The following is a 16802-nucleotide window of genomic DNA, read 5'->3' on the forward strand; positions in this document are numbered from 1 at the left end:
TCACAGAACTTTGAGAACAGGGATGTGATGATTCATCATTTGCTTAGTTCATGTCCTGTACCCCTGGCAGTTCTATCCTGCTGCCAAAGGCTACAGTTGTTTCCCGCTCTGGGAACGGTAGAGGAGGGGGAGTCTTAGCTACTACTTCACCCCAGCCTCCCACCCGCCACACACCACACTTTTCTGCTCCCTGGATGATATTCTGGTATCAGAATGCAGTAACTCCATTCTTTTTTTTTTTTTTTTTTTAATAACCCCAGAATTTTTCTTTTGGCAGTCGCAATTGGTCACATTGCACGTTTCAAGGTTACAGAGGAGCCCCACAGCAGCAGACGAGTCTTGCTCGGAGCTTTACAGGAAAGCCACAGCAAGTGATCCAGAAATTGACATCTGGAAGCAGGAACCCCAGGGCCTCCAGGAAACCCCTCACACTCGGGCTTTCGGGACTCCTCATTGGGAGCCTTTTTCTTGGGCATCAAAAAGCCTCCTTTTCTGAACCAGAGGGGTAGGGATATGCAGGTCAATGGCTAAGCTGGCCGGGTGGGGAAGGGAAAGGGGAGAGCAGTTCCTTCGGACCCCAGTAGAGGTAGGCAACAGTAGACAATGGAGGCAACGGGTTCAAGAAGACAGGAAAGGCCGTTTTCTTGGGGGTGGGGGGGCGGTGGCGCGGCTGCTCCCCTTCCCTCCGCTCTCCGATTAAAAACGAAAGCCCATGATGATGAAAACTGTGAGCAGAGCCAAGAATAAAGCCGTGTCTCGGGTCTCGTCCCAGCGTAAGCCCTTCTTGGCCCGGTCCTCCTGCTGCTTGCGAAGGGCCTCCCGCCGGGCCCTCAGGCGCCGCTCGCGCTCCAGCTGCTCGCCGTAGTGCGCCTGGTAGAAGGCGTCAAAGTCGAACATGGTGCGGTTGGCTCCCGACGAGGCCTGACCGCGGCCCTGGGTCCGAGAGGCAGGCGGCTGGGTGCGGGGCGAGTCGGGCTCGGCGGCGGGCGTCTTGGAGGGCCGGACCCCGGGGCCGCGCAGGTCCTCGTCGCTGAGCAGGCCGCGGTCATACTTGCGACGCAGGGTGGTACTGCCCAGCACCACGTAGGCCTGGGAGATGCGCGTGAAGCGCTCGGCAGCCTCGGCGCTCCCGGCATTGCGGTCCGGTGGTAGAGAAAGCTCTGCCGGTAGTAAGCCGCCTTGATCTGCGCCTGCGTGGCCGTGGAGGGGACGCCGAGCAGCTCATAGAGCGCCGTGCGCGAGTACGGGCCGTCGCTCCGGGAGTAAGTTCTCGCTTTTAGGCCCAGGCCCGATCCCAAGTTTTGTGGAACCCCCCGGGCCTGCCACAACCTCCACAGTAATAGCCGCGACCACCTCACATCGCGCTGGGCAGCCATCTTGAATGAGTCAGGCGGGCGGTGCAAGATCAGTAACTCCATTCTTTATCTTTAATGTGTTGGGTGGGCTCAAGCCTTCCAGAATGTGTACTCAGGAAGCAAATCTCCCCACGGCGCCCCATCTCGAGAGCAGGTCTAGTGCCTTTGTTACCTGGGAAGTTCTCCTCTCTCAGCCAGAAATCCTTTTTCAGTTCCTCTGCAAATGTACTCTGCTGGCCTTTCCAAAGAGGTCAATACTTGATGTTTTTCTTGTGTTGATGGAGCCTCAATGGAGTTTATATCACAGCAGTAGGGGAGAGTCAGCCCCCAAGAGTAAAGTGCCTGGCACATAGTAGGCAATAAATGGTATTTATAGTTATGTTATTGTTATCATCATCATACCATTTATCCAGAAATCTAGATTTAAAAATACCAAGCGACCAGCTTATCTATGGCCCCTGAGCAACATTGCATCCAAGCAGATGTGAAAGTCCTTAGAGCAGTGGTTCCCAAAGTGGGGGTCCCCAGACCAATACTGTCAGCATCACCTGGAACTTGTTGAAAAGCAAGATTGCAGGTCCCACCTCAGACCCATGGAATCAGAATCTCTGGGGTGGACCTAGCCATCTGTTTTTAACAAGCCCTCCAGGAGATCTCAATACTTATAAGGTTTGAGATCCCTGCATGAGTGAGAAAGTGACCTTATCTCAGGTAAGAATGAAGCAAAGATCAATGAAGCAATTGATGAGGAGATGATACAGAGAACCCTCAGAAGGACCCAGAGTTGGGAGTCAGACAGACCCGAGGTTAAATACGAGCTCCGCCACTTACTCTGGGCAAGTCGCTTCATCTCTCTGTTCTTCACAGATAGTGAATTCATAAGTGCTTGCCTCAAAGTTATGGTGGGAATGACATGTACTAACATGTAAAGTGCCTGGTCATGGTGTCCACACAGCAAAGACTAGTTATTATATAGAAGGAGGATCCAAGCTCAACTTCCACCATTGTGCCCATTTCTTCCTCTGATCCCTCATGGGCTAGCAGAATTCAGCCAAGAAAATCTATCTTCTTCCCTTCCTTTTAAAAGAGGATGGTGGGACTTCCCAGGCAGTCCAGTGGTTAAAACTCCACACTCCCAATGCAGGGGGCACGGGTTCGATCCCAGGTCAGGGAACTAAGATCCCACATCCTACATGCTGCATGGTGCAGCCTAGATAGATAGATAGATAGATTAAAGGGAATGGTGCAGGAGAAATCACTGGGTCCTCAGGGTGCTGGGCCCGCATCTCCCCAGGCGAATGGGTTGAATAGAAGAAATACGGCTCTCACCTGCGCAACCAGCAGTCCAGCTCCTGTGGGCTGCTGCTTTGTGATTTCTACCTCCCCTCCTGTTATTTTCAGTTGAAAAGCATCAATAAGAGAGCAAGGAGGGGTCCATGGGAGGCAGGGAAGATGGTGAGGTCTGGATCTTGGTTGGGGTGTTGTAAGGGTGGGGGAAGAGGGCAGGAGAGTTTTTTCTCCTCGTTTCTGCTGTCATGCTTCCCTGTGGTCCTGAACACTCATCTGATGAGTTCAGATCAATCCATCAATCTCGTCTGTTCTCTTTGCTCCCTGCCTGCTGCCATTTTCTCTTTAGTTTAATTTCAGAGATGGCTCTGTAGAGAACTCCCCAGAGACTTGAGCTGACTAATCCCCCCTCACTGTAATTAAAGTGTGGTGGTGAGGGGGGAGCGCTGGTGGTGGAGAAAGGGGGAAGAGGAGAGAGGAAGGAAGTCGTAAATGGGATTTCTAAAGGAAAGCTTTTATATTGAATTCAGAAAGCCACATTTTATAGAAAATGAATGCTGACCCTCTCTAAAAGGATTTGCTGGAAATTTAATTTAGCATCTGTGGCTAAAAGGCACCTTTTACAAATTGGCATTTGTATTCATTCACCTTATCTTCTGTAAAAGTGGTTTCGCCAACATGAAATATGGTGTTTCTGTCTGCAAAAGACCACAGAACAACTAACAGGAACCATCTAGCCGCCTTGATGCTTTGGTGGCTAAGAAATGACAGCCTTGTACAGGCAGGGCCTTGGGTTGGGAAGAGCCTGAAGTCTGGAGCTAGTCTCCTCACAGTAAGAATAAGAGCAAACATTTCTTCGGTAGTTTACGGTGTCCCAGGCCTTGTGCTTAGCATTTTTCATGAATCATTTCAATCCTCACAATGGCCCAAGCAAGGAGGCACCATTAATATCCCCATTTTATAGATGATAACACTGAGGCCCAGGATTAGATTGCTGCCCAAGGTCAAAGTCGAAAAGCACAGAGCCTATGTCAGATTCTGGCACTATGACATCAGAACCTGAGCTTGTCCCGTTCAGTAGGAATAAAAGCAGAAGAGCATCAGGTGAGCTGAGGAAGAGGAGACCGGAGCTTCCACATGGCTGAAAGGCCACTGGAGGCCACCCTCCCTGTGTCATTGACATCAGAAAAGTTATTGAAAGTAATTAAGATAATGTCTCTTCTCACTCAAGAAAACTAGAAATACTCCTGGCAGTGTCTGGGCTCAAGTTTCAAGATCATCAAGATTCTTTTTCTTTTAACATTCGTATTTGGGATAACATTGCTCAATTTGATCTATGGAACATGATGTAAAAGGCAGCTTGAAAGACTCTTCCCAGCTCGACTCTCCAGCCCTTCTGCTGGGTAAAATTCCAAGAGGGGGAGATCTGAGCCTGTCCATTGTCCTGGGCTTTTGACAAGAGCCTTCACGTGGCTTCAAAAGCAGTTTGGGTCACCTCTTTTCCATGGTCCTACTTACGAGAGGAGAAATTTCTACAGAAATGGACAAAGGGATAAGGGCCATCTGTAGCAAGGTTTAAAAAGGAGGTAGCTTGGGCTTCCCTGGTGGCGCAGTGGTTGAGAGTCCGCCTGCCGATGCAGGGGACACGGGTTCGTGCCCCAGTCCGGGCAGATCCCACATGCCGCGGAGCGGCTGGGCCCGTGAGCCATGGCCGCTGAGCCTGTGCGGCCGGAGCCTGTGCTCCGCAACGGGAGAGGCCCGCGTACCGCAAAAAAAAAAAAAAAAAAAAAAGGAGGTAGCTTGGGGCTGGCCAGTGGGTATTAAGGAACAACCAACCTAATATAAACTTCCAAAAGGGAAACCACTGACATTTTGATTATCCCAGAAATTAATCAGCTCAGTAAGGATCTGACTTACCTAAACCTCATTTTTGTTGTTCCATTGATCTCTTACCTCTGACTGGAACTGATGGGAATTTGTTTGCATTGATCCGTCTTGTTTCCTTAGCTTCCATACCTCAGTGCCAAAGAGGGCAACTGGCTTTCCTAATAAAAGCCAAACTCATGAAAAGGCACACAAAAAAACTCGAGCACCTCAACCTGTGCGTGCTACTGCAGCCTACCTCTGCTCTGCCTTGTCACTAAGAACTGACCCACTGTCACTTTTTTCCTAGACAGCCTTTATACCTGGTGGTTTATTCCTGGCCACGCAATCATCTCTCTCTCCCTCTCTCTCTCTCTCTGTCTCTCAACAGCTCACTGATGGGTCAGGAGACAGATCATTTTCCCTCATGCTGCAATTTCCCAATAAGTCCCAATGCAGAAAAGGAATTCCCTCCTCCACTTCATACTCTTTGGGAAAGAGTAGCCAGCTCCAAGCCCAACACCAGGCCCGCCTCCATCCTTGGCACAGAGTGGTCATCTTTGTTGAATACACAGAGGTCTTGCCTTCCTTCTTAGAACTGAGGTCCTTCCCTCCAGGTTAGGATTTTGCCTTCCCTCCCGCTTCCCACCTGTCGTACCTCTTCCTGCCAGACTAAGAGGGAGTCAGGCTTGTTTCCACAGCACTGGGGCCTGAGCTTTGATGTTCAGAGGCGAGCATTGCTTGGGGCCCATAACAGGCGCAGTATCTTGGTCCTGGGGGTATATGCAGTCGTCTTTGACTTTTAAGTATTGGCTCTGAAATACAAAAAGAAAATTATAACATCAAAATTAATCATGTTTCAACAAAATTGTAAAAAAATCTTTTCAAATATTTTTCAGCAGAAAAAAATGACATTCTAGGTGGGATATGGGTTCGTTTAGTCAGTCTGATATTATGGGACCTGGGACCCCCACCCTGAGTCTGCCAAGGTCCCTGGTGGGCCTGGCCTGCCCGAGGTTTGCACCCGTGCAGGGCCAGGGAGACTCTGCTGGCAGGCAGCGCAGATGAGCTACACTTGGCCAGTGTTTAGCAATGTTGACCTTACACTAAGTAGAGTGTGGTCAAGAGCCCTTCAGCTGTCTCCATTTCAGACATGGATGTAGCCTGAGCCACTGCTTCGGTCTGCCACTCAGTATTAACTGGCATGACACAGAGTACTTGAAAGTCCCAAGATATTGCTGGCTGCTGAGCAGGTGCAGGATGGGGCAGTTGAAATTTGCATCAGAAAGCCAAGTATATGATCAGCTGTCGTGACTGAAACTCACCTACCACCACTGCTAACGATCTAAGTTTGTAGGGACTGTGGAAGTTGGAAACCCCTGATGCAGAAACCTTGGGGAAGAACCTTTAGGATCCCCTGGGTATCCTTAGGTTGCCCTCCAGACAGTGGAAAGGAAATTCAACTTAACCAGATGAGGCTCCCCTAGGATGTGGAACCTGAAGATCCCTCTCAGGAACCTTATTCACTCCAGGGTGAGAAGCTGATCTGGAACCACAGCTACTAGGGGGAGAAAGCCCAAGAGTCCTGAAGAGATGGATAAAAAGCCTTTTCAGAGGCACCGAACCAGTCAGAATAGCAAATACACCAGGTGGACTTGAACTTGGGAAGGCTATGAAGGGCACTCTGGAGAAAGTGCTGTGGATGACAAGAGCCTGTAAACACCTTATTTAAATTGGAGGTTGAAGAGAAGGTGCATCCTTCAAAAGGTCCCCTTCTCTCTGCTCCCTGCTTACCCTGGCTAGTGCACACAGCGGTATTGGTTTTAGGCTCACCAGCATGACACACAGGGGGTCCACTAAAGGGACACTTAGAGAGAAAACGAAGGAAGGAGAGAAAAGACAACAGCAGATCTCGGCCACAGTTCACCACAGACTGGAGTGTGGAGATTGAGAGGCTGTTGTAAAGCATCTGGAACCAGGGCTAGCTAAAGTACGGAAAGCTATACCTGAGTCACGCTTTTGGAAGTTTGACCTGAATCAGGATCATCGCTGTAATAATGTCACCCTCCCTCTTCTATGTGTTGAGCTTTTCCTGAGTGGGAAAGAAAAGCGTGGAATTACTATTAAAAAATGGGACTTGCTCAGAAGCCTGGAGGCCTCCATTGGATGGATGTGGCCGGCACGAGAAGATGACTGTCATTTGTGGTTTGGCAATAACAGGGTTGAGGCCCCTGTGGTGATTCCACGGTGCAGAGGACAGTGCTCCCCTGGGCTTCCGAGGACTGTCACACTGGGCAAAGGGCACGGAGGTTCAGCCCACTCTCTTCAGACAATGGCACCCTCCCCACTTCCTGCTGTGACGGCATCCTCTCTCTGTCCCTCCCTCTCCCAGGCGCCTCCACTCCAACCACCTGTACTGTGACTGTCACCTGGCCTGGCTCTCAGATTGGCTGCGGCAGCGGCGGACCATTGGCCAGTTCACTCTCTGCATGGCTCCTGTGCACCTGAGGGGCTTCAACGTGGCGGACGTGCAGAAGAAGGAGTACGTGTGCCCAGGTGAGGTGACCCCATCACTCCCCTCCCCTCCTGTCCTGTGACTCGCCCACCCGTGGGCTCTCCTTAACATCACCTTGGCCTTGAACACACACCCCAGCCCAGAGCTCGGTGTGGAGCCTCGCAGGTTGCCCCAGCATTCGCCAGTCACTGAAAGAACTCTAAGGTGCCTCCCCGTGTTCCAGAAAAGAAGCTCTTACCATCTGATAAAGGAAAATGCTCAAGGAGCTCATGAGTCACTTCCTGTTAAGCCTCAGAGTCCATTAGGTACTTTAGCATTGGCCAAACCCGTTCCTATCGCCCATTTGCTCCTAGAAATTGAGAGTCAGGCTAATAGAGGCTATGGGGTCAGCCTGCTTGGCTGGAAATCTCAGCTCTGTCCCTTAATGGTGTGTGACTTTGGTAAGTTACTGCATGTCTGCAAAAGAGAAAAAATCGTAGTCCATAACTCCAGGGCTGGGTGGGAGGATTAAATGAAATAATGCATATAAAGCACTTAGCATAATACACAGCACTTGGTGAGAGCTAATGAGTGGAGCTTAATTATTATAGTTTAGTGGGCCCACAAAATGCTGAGCAAGCACGAGAGTTTGATCTGTGGGTAATTGAACTGAAATAGAAGCACAGGTGCCCATGTAGTACAGAAAACAGAGCTGTGCTTGCACGTGACTGAAGGCAGCTCATCTCTCCAGGATGGGAGGTGGCTGAGTGACCTGAGAAAAGCTTCCCGGAGGATGTCGCCTTTGCCTTGGGTCCTAAATGTTGTTTGCTTGTTTGTTTTTACTTTTCATTGACATTGCCCAATCCCATCCATTCTTCCCTTTTCTGGTGGCAAGGAAGTAAGCTAATCTCTTGATTTCCTCAAAAAAAAAAAAAAGTATTCAGTTGAGGAGTTCCCCAAAGATGCATTCCTGAGATCCAGGAACTTAGTCCTGGAATTGGGACCCAGTGGCTTCTAAAGGCTGATCTTGGGGCTCTGGTGTGTAGGAAGGGAAAAGGTGAATGAGGAGCTTAGCGTGGGCGGGGACTGCACTTTTCACCTTTTTAAATTGCTGCTCACTTTCAGTATGGAAGGTTTATTGAGCCCACTATGTGCTATGGGACCCCCATGTGGCCAGGAGTGCAGACTGGCCCTCTTCTGCTCTTAGGCTGCATTTGCCATACATAGGAATTTTCCTTGAATTCAACTTTATCTCCCTGATCTGCTGCTTTCTCCTGTCATGTTACAACTTTATCAAGTCATTTAATACCCCAAAACATTTTAACATGTTTCAGAGCAGTACCTCAACAATTTGCTATAGACGCCCACTTAGAAATCACTTTCCATCAAACACATAATAAAACCGTTTATCACACAGACACCCAACTCAAATATAGTGACTGTAATTACAGTAATTATTAGGCAAAGGGTACAATATCGGCATAAGTGCCAGTGAAAGAAATAATTATAGAGTGCAGGAGTCATCCAAAAGCTATTGAGAAAAACTAATTAGGGAGGAGGTTAAAACGCATTATTATGGGTGGGTACCAAGTTTAAAGCTGCGCACCAACACGAATACCACCACGAAGGTGCTTCGTCATGAAAGCACCTTCCCATCAAGGGAGTGCCGAGACATTGCTTACCCAGCAGCAGTCAGGACTCAAAACCCAGGGCCAGGAGGCTGATCCTCCTGGGTCCTGGAAATGTTACTGCCCCAGGTCTCCCTCCTCTGAAAAAGCTGGATCTCACAGGTGGGTTAATAGTTACATAGGTGACTATGACCTTTATCATATCCCCTGTTTATAGCAATCAAGCCCATTGCTAGTGATGGGCTGTAACTTCTTCATACGAGGCCAGGTGTCTTTTAAGGACACAAGAATTTAATCCACAGACTGCAGACATGAGTATGCTATTAATCTCCACCCTCTCACTAGTAGTATGAATTTAGGGGACTGACATATTAGGGCCCCTATGCATGGGGGATTTTTTAGATGCTTTTCCCAAGCTCTCAAGGCTTCAAAATAGGATGCTGTGCAGGGCAACTTTCTGAAAAGTAAGTCAGATACAATGGCGGGGAGAACTGGGGAATTGAACATCTGTAACGAATGAACAACCGCCCTCATTAGTGGGGTTCAGGAGGAGCACCCCCTCCCCAAAGTACTACGTCTTTCATGATTTGTTCAAGGTAGGTGGTGAGACTGTGATAAAAGGATGCCAGAGGAAGCAGCGTGGAGCAAGACTCAGCCTGTGCACGCACAGGAGGTCAAAGAAATGGGCTATTTTCACGTACCGACCAACCCCCTACCATGAGATGCAGCCCACCTCTGAGGGTGCAGGCCCTGCCCCACAGCAGAGCCCAGCAAGGCATCCGAATGAGGCGGTTTGGGACAGACCTGATGGCCATTGTTTAAAGCTGCAAAACCACCAGGGTCCCTCCTCATCCAAGCTATTCCTCCCATAACCCGCAGGAGGAGGACTTCAGTCAAGAATGGAGGAACATGAACATCTCTTAAAAAATAGAAGTCGTCTGCTCAGGAGAAAGAAGGGCGTGGGGCAGCAATTAAACCATCCCTATGCGTATTCATCACCAGTGGCCCCTGTTGAGGCAGCCTTAGGAAAACCTCCCTGCGCCCCTACACGGTATCGAAAAATTCACCCAACGCATGACTCCAGAGACAGGAAAGAGCTTTATCTCTCTCGGCCTGTGAGGGCCCTGCCTGCCCAAGTCCCTGATATCTACCTTTGAATTAAATCCGGCTGTCTGGAGCCCAGCCTCTTCTCCCCGGAAGTCCGGGCTACTGGTTCCTTATCACCGCAGCTAACCCAGAAATTTGCTAGTGGCGCACTCTGGCAAAATTCATCCCCTCTGTCAACGGTCCCCTTCAACCAAGGGCATTTATTTTCCTCTCCTGGGGAGACAGCCGGGCATTTTTCACAAGGGTGGGAGACTCTTATTTTAGTTATTCTTAACAGTTTTCTATGATATGCAACAGGACTGCTTGGTTTCCTTTAGCTCTTGCTGAAAGGATTTCTCTGTTAATTTTCCTTGTTTTAAGAGGAAGTTAGGGCCCTAGGACTAGAAGGGTCCCTCAGTGGACTTTATGAGTTCATACAGCAGATTGGAGAAAAGGTTCTGCTTTGGCCATGGTTAGGCTCACGTGAGTTGCAAGTTGAATTTTTTTTCCATCCTTAGCTAAAGGGCTTATTTTGGAGTTTAAACTCTAGGATTTGTCTTCCACGTGTCAATTTTCTGATGCCTTAATCTGAGAAAGTTTCTACCAGTTACAAGTTGTAATTCAAGGGTAGTAGCTAAATATTTGACCTCTTGAGTCAGTTATCTCTTTCCTCTGAATATCTTTGAACCCATTGGTTTGTCCACCCATTTCACATGTATCTGTCCTTTGCCTTTGAATGTGAGATATATTTTCATGAAGATTAATCTTGTCTTCTAGTAATAAGGGGCCATGTCTTACATTTTTTTCCGGTGCCGCAATACCTAGAATAGTGCTGGATCCTAAGAGCCTCTCAACAAACTCTTCCTCAGTTATTATTTAAAATGAAATAGGTGCATCTCCTTGGAAACCAGAAACTTTCCCCTCCTACTTCTTTTTTTTTTTTTAATTTGAGACTAGTTACTAGGTATAAAGTTAATTAAGGTGAGCCATGACTAGCCACCCATTTCCTTAGGAGGTTTTAATTAAAACACCATAATTGGACATTGCAGGAATGAGATTATTAGGTTTATTTAGCCATTCTCCAAATTATCATGCCTCTGGTATTTAAATCACGTTCATTTATATTCTCATCATAATTGCTCGAGTCCCATTGTCATTGCAGTTTGTTGTTGGCTTTTGAAAGACCAGAGGCCAACAGGGATGCTTAATTTGAATACTGGAATTAATTTATTTCCACGCGCTCACGAGGCCAGTCGATTTTCCAACTCTCCGCACTCTGCTGGGTGAAGTTCTCTTTCAAGACAGAAAGAAAGAAACAACGGCTCTAACGCAAGAGTGTCCAGCCATCTCCAAGGTAGCTGACACAATACATGTCTCACCCCTGAGCCTCCTTTCCTGCCTCCTGAGATTCCAAGCCTTTGACGATTTTCTACTTCATGGCAATAGAGAGGCATGGTGGGTGTCTTTTGGGCAGAGGAGATGGTAGAAGAGCCCTTCTATTACGGGAATAATAATAATGGATCTATGACAGGGGTTTTATGAGGATCAAGTGAGGTGATACGTACAAAGCACTCAATGCAGTGCATAGGAAACATCCTATAAACGTTAGCTACTATTATGAGAATGATGGTCATTATTAGATTGGCCACGACTGTGTCCACGGGCAGGTACACTCCTCTCTCAGGGCTTCTGTTTCCTCACCATCTCCATGGCCCTCTCTGGGTCTGGAGCTCGGTGACCTCTGCCCCACTCATCTGGGCAGACAAGTTAGAGCCTTTGGCTTTCAGGGTGATGATCATTCCCATTTGCCAATGAGCAGAAGAACAAAGATGGGGTCAGAGCTGGGCAGAAGTCATATCCCTGGTCACCGCTCCATCTTTCTTCTTTCTCAGAACCAGAGGGAGAATTGTGCAGTCAGCAGAGGGAGGATCATTGGTACAATATCCATGCCGGTGACCACAGGCACTTGCCCTGTGAGAGGTCTAGCTGGGAACGCGTTCCTGCCCTCTCGCTCGTTGACAGCCCCCTGGGCTGGGAAGCAACTCCCTTGATGACCAGTAAGAGCGGGAAGGGCCAGCACTTCCGTTCTCCCCAAGCTCTGCTCTGCCCTCCCTCCAGACATCAGGCCACAGTCCAGGGAGTCTTAGGAGACATCTGGAGGGAGGCTGGGCATCTCAGCTTCCTCCTTGTTTGGCACAGAGGTGGCTTTGGCTCCAGATTGAGATTCTAGAGCTGCAGTGATTAAGGAAAGGTGAGATTGGCCCCCAGAAGAGAGACAGGTACTCAGCCCACATCCCCATCTCCCTACTCTGATCAGGACATCCTTCCACCCCAGGGCAGTAGCATTTTAGCACTGGGACTGGAAGAGTTCCGAGAGCAGAGAACCTGGGCCCTTATTTTATTTTTTTTTGCGGTACGCGGGCCTCTCGCTGTTGTGGCCTCTCCCGTTGCGGAGCACAGGCTCCGGATGCGCAGGCTCAGTGGCCATGGCTCACAGGCCCAGCCGCTCCGCGGCATGTGGGATCTTCCCGGACCGGGGCACGAACCCGCGTCCCCTGCATCGGCAGGTGGACTCTCAACCACTGCGCCACCAGGGGAGCCCCTGGGCACTTATTTTAAAATGGAGAAAGGAAGAATAAGTCCCCATGCACTCCTAAGTTTATAAGAGAACGTCTTAGACAGTACATGACGGGGGGGGGGGTCTGCCTGCTGGTTCGTCAATGCGCTCTGATTTAAGGCCCTTGCTGTGCCAGGGAGAAGAGGCACAGCAGGTACCAGAGGCAGGCTCCCTCGAGGACCATGAGGATTCATAGGCCCCCTGAGAATGCATCATGCAACAGGGACACACACGTGCATGCAGGCAGGCACACACCTAGAGAGACCCTTTCCATCAAGGAGATGCAGAGACTCTTTCTACCCTAATATAAAAATTCTGCTCCCATTCCTCTCTTCTTCCTAGCTTGTAGTCATAGAATTTTCTGGGTAGAAAGGTAGGTGTTTCCTCACTTTGTCCCCCTGGAAATCTACTGTCTCCTGCATCACTCTCTTCAGCCTCAATGTGTGTGGACAGGAAAGGCTGGGAGGGATGGATTTGCTGACAGAGGTCGACAGAGGACCTAGGACACCTGACCTGCGCAGGTGAGCTAGGCTCAGAGGGGGCCTCAGGGGACTGGACAGATGGCCTTTGCTGTGATAGAAAGACCTGAGCTTCAGACATGAGAGTCCTGTCTACCCATTGCCACTCCGTTTCCCCACTCGGAGGCTGATGCTGTGGACCAGTGCCCAGGGCACTCAGAACTCAGGGAGCCTCCCCTCACAGTCCTTCCAGAAGAATCGTTCACCTCTGTAGCTTGGTGGCATTCAGTCCCCATGTCTCTAAGGCTTCTGGGGCGATTTCATTCATGTATTCTTCCTCTCACTCACCCAAGGTGTGTTTATTGCGTGTTTTGTGCCAGGCCCTCTTTTAGGCACTGAGCATATAATAGTGAATAAGATAGAAAAGGTCACTGACCTTGTAGAACTTAACATGCTCGTCTCACTCTTTCCAGAGTCAGAAAGCAAAGGGGAAGGACTCCCACCACACAGGACTCAGAGACCCAGAGGGAAATAGGCTTGGTCCCTCCAGCATTGATTAAGGGGGAATGTTTCCAGGAAAAGCAAACTCATCTTTCAACCCCGGCTTAAACCTGAAGTGTTTTGTTTCAACAAGAGAGTAGCATCCTTGCCATGTGTGAATACCTAGCTGGGGAGCTGCCAGCCCAGGATGCTGACGTAGACCATAATGACTGTTGTTTCTCTCTGCGTAATAAAAGGTGTCATTAGTGACCTGGTTAAGGAAGCTTTTCAAATCCTTTTTGGCCTTGACAACATCCTTTGCAATGTAGCACACCCTTTCTTCCAAATCAGAGCCACCCTGTGAAAGACACAGCTCGTTCCCAGAGGGACTCAAGGCTGCAGCCCGGGTCTGGTTTAAACAGAATTCATTTCAGCACAGAAGTCAGAAGGGGTACCTTTGAAGAAACTCCATTTCAGAACTTTCTGTTGCCCATGTGAGCCCTAAAACATAATGCCTTTCTTCCACTCTTTTCTGACACACCCCACTAAGTAATATTTTGACAGATCAAAAGAGGGATGGCCATCGGATACCCTGTGCCTCAGTGGATAGAAAGGCAAGTGCTCAGGCTCAGGGCTCCATGGAGCCCCTGATGCTTCCCATCCAGGAAGGTGCGGGGTGTGGCGTGTCTCCCTGGCTGGTCAGGCACCGGAGCCCCTTGATATGCAGGGCCAGGCATGGCAGTTTTCTTTGGGGAGCACCATCTACACTTCAGAAGCCCTGACACCTGCAGTCCTGGCGCTCCCAGCCTCCTTGGGAGGATGCAGGTGAGGGGACGCGAGCCCTGCCCACTGTAGATCCTCTTTGCCACCTGCAAAGAGATGCAGCAGAGGAGGGAGAGCTTTTAGATGTCTTCTGATCCTTCTGCTTCCATTTTTCTGAAGAGCAGTAGTCGATCTCTAGACCCAGAAAGGACTTCAGAAGTCATGCAGTCCAAACTTCACCAAGATGGCAACAGAAAAACTCAGGGCGGGCGTGTACTGTGACTTGCCTGAGGTCTTGTAGACAATCCGTGGCAGAGCCAGACCCATTATTAATAATAACAACAACAGGACTTCCCTGGTGGTCCAGTGGTTAAGGCTCCATGCTTCCACCACAGGGGGCAAGGGTTCGATCCCTGTTCTGGGAAGTTCTGTGTTCCGCATGGTGCAACCAAAAAATAATGATAATAATAATAACAAAAACAATAACAAATAACACAACTAAACACTAACTCTGTGCCATGCCCCCTTCTAAATATTGATATTTTACATGCATTAATTTCCTTTGCCTTAGCAATAAAGCCATGCTATGAAGTAAGTATTGTTGTTTCCCCCATTTTACAGGTAGGGGAAACTGAGGCACGGGGACATAAGGATGACAGGATAGAACTAGGGTTCACATTGAGCCAGTGGGACTCCAGAGCCCACACTCTTGGCCACAACAGTCTCATTCCTGATCTGAGGTTCTTACAGGCTGGCTCTCTGGGGTTGTCATTTTCTCAGAAATGTAAAGACTTTCCCAGTTTGGAACAAAGCCAGCACCACCTCTCTCTCAGAGAATGTTCCACTTGGGAATTTTAATGTAAGTTGTCAACTCTCTGGCATTTTCCATGGTCTCTGTTAGATCCACTAGTGTGACACTGGAGAGTTTGAAGTCTTTGTACCCTAGACAAGAATATTTGCTCGAATGTTCCACTTAAGAGGATGTTTTTAAATTGTGTGTGTGTGTGTCTGTGAGTGAAAGTGAGGCCAAGGGAAGTAAGAATCTTTGGTCACTGGGTTGCACTTTCTGGCAAAGTAAATATTCCAAATTAAGCCATAGGCATCGATCTGAGTCTTGCAGAAGGACCACCCCCAAGTATAGGGACTGTTGAACGTGGAGAGGGGAGCCTCTGCTTTAAGGCTCACTCACTGTCCAAACGAGGACTTGCCCCAGGCCCGGTCAGTCCTCTGATTCTACCACTGTAGCTAGACTCGCTCTGGCTTCCCAGCCTCAGCCTCTCCAGTGAACAGTGGCCAAACCAAAATCATCTTTGCCTACAGATATTTTCCATGTTTCACATTTAATCTCTCTCCAAGAGCCCCCAGCCAGACTGTCCATGTCTGAGCAGTGAGGATGTTTGCAGAGTTAGTCTGAGTTTGGTCTCAGCCCATGGCCCTTTGCTCAGGGAGGTGGATCTGGAAAGACACTGAAATCATCCCTGCTGGCTGGATCCCCAGGTATGGGATAAGGTCCTGAGAAGGCCATTGGGTTGAGTTTACCTTTTGGACCACAGTGTCCACATTTGAAAGACTAACCACAGGTTTGCGATTCTTACCTCACTTTGAAGAAACAGTCATAGCGTGAAAACTTATACAGTGTCTTTAAAATGTTTGAATTTACTTCTGTTAGCAATTTGGTGTGACCACCAGAGAAAGTGATTAAGATTCTTATGACTCTTTGAATCTTGAGTTAGTTTGCTAATATGTTTATCTTCATTTGGCTTTCTAAATAAGCTCCTTCCTTGCCATTTTCTTGGGTTTTTTTACCACTTTGTGATAAATTCACATGGGTTCTCACCTCAAACAAAACTAAGACTCCAAAATATGTAGTAACTTATTCACTTTTTTTCTAATGAGATAAGTTTTATTTGCATGTTCTTTGGACATAAAAGCTGTTTGAAAAGGCCTTGGATGTCGCTGTTGATGGCTCTGTTGACACTTGGACAACGTCAGTGCCCCAAATGAAGAAATTCTGTCACCTTTTCTCTTCCCACTTGGTTTTGATAGTGACTTCCAGCCACTTGAGAAAGAAACGAAGGTGTGTCTACACGTGGTATCCAAGCCCCAGATAAGAGCCCAAAACCCTGGAATGTCATTCAGACATTGGACTCCCTGAAAAAGTAGTCCCAGTGTATGCTCTTTGCATTCCAGTGGCATATTTTCATGTGTGATTGATTCTGAGAGCAACTCTTGTCTCTGAAAGACTAAGGATGAGGGGATGACAGAGCAAGTGGAACAATCTAGAAATGGCTAGGTCAAGGGTAGGCTCTCTCCTCTTGGCTGAATGTTTAGCCAGCGGCAGCTGTGTCTCCCAGCTGAGGGCCGATGTCAGCTGGTGATGATTTTTCAGGTAGCTGATCAGGTAACGCTGCCTCCTTGGGAAGCTGGTTAAGAGACACAGAAGCCCAGGCGGCTGCTGAGACTGACATGAATTGACCATTGTGTTCTGGTCCCACAGGCCCGCACTCGGAGCCTCCATCCTGCAATGCCAACTCCATCTCCTGCCCTTCAGCCTGCACTTGCAGTAATAACATCGTGGACTGTCGAGGGAAGGGCTTGATGGAGATCCCCGCCAACTTGCCAGAGGGCATCGTTGAAATGTAAGTGCCTGTCTGCCGCCCTCTGTCCCTGGCCAGTTGGCCTCTTGGTCTCAGCCAGTCCCCCACAGGCTGGCGGCATGCTGGGCTGTTAGAGCTGACTGTCGAAAGCACTCAGCAATCTCTTTGCTCTCTT

At 48.9% G+C, this 16802-nt stretch overlaps 2 protein-coding genes across 2 annotated transcripts in view; one reads left to right on the forward strand and one right to left on the reverse strand.

Moving 5' to 3' along the window:
• SLIT3 (slit guidance ligand 3) overlaps positions 1–16802 on the forward strand; it is a 621296-nt gene that overhangs the window by 474887 nt on the left and 129607 nt on the right. The window contains exons 8-9 of the mRNA XM_060094956.1: positions 6898–7061; positions 16528–16669. Of these exons, the coding sequence (XP_059950939.1) occupies positions 6898–7061; positions 16528–16669 (306 nt within the window). The remainder of the gene's footprint in view (positions 1–6897; positions 7062–16527; positions 16670–16802) is intronic.
• LOC132485937 (dnaJ homolog subfamily C member 30, mitochondrial-like) lies at positions 263–1376 on the reverse strand. Its single transcript, XM_060092562.1, is given in 2 exon segments — positions 263–1145; positions 1148–1376. Coding segments are annotated over 2 exon segments (678 nt in total). The 3' UTR covers positions 263–696.

The sequence above is a fragment of the Mesoplodon densirostris genome, chromosome 3, assembly GCF_025265405.1.
Source record: "Mesoplodon densirostris isolate mMesDen1 chromosome 3, mMesDen1 primary haplotype, whole genome shotgun sequence".
Lineage (NCBI taxonomy): Eukaryota > Metazoa > Chordata > Mammalia > Artiodactyla > Ziphiidae > Mesoplodon > Mesoplodon densirostris.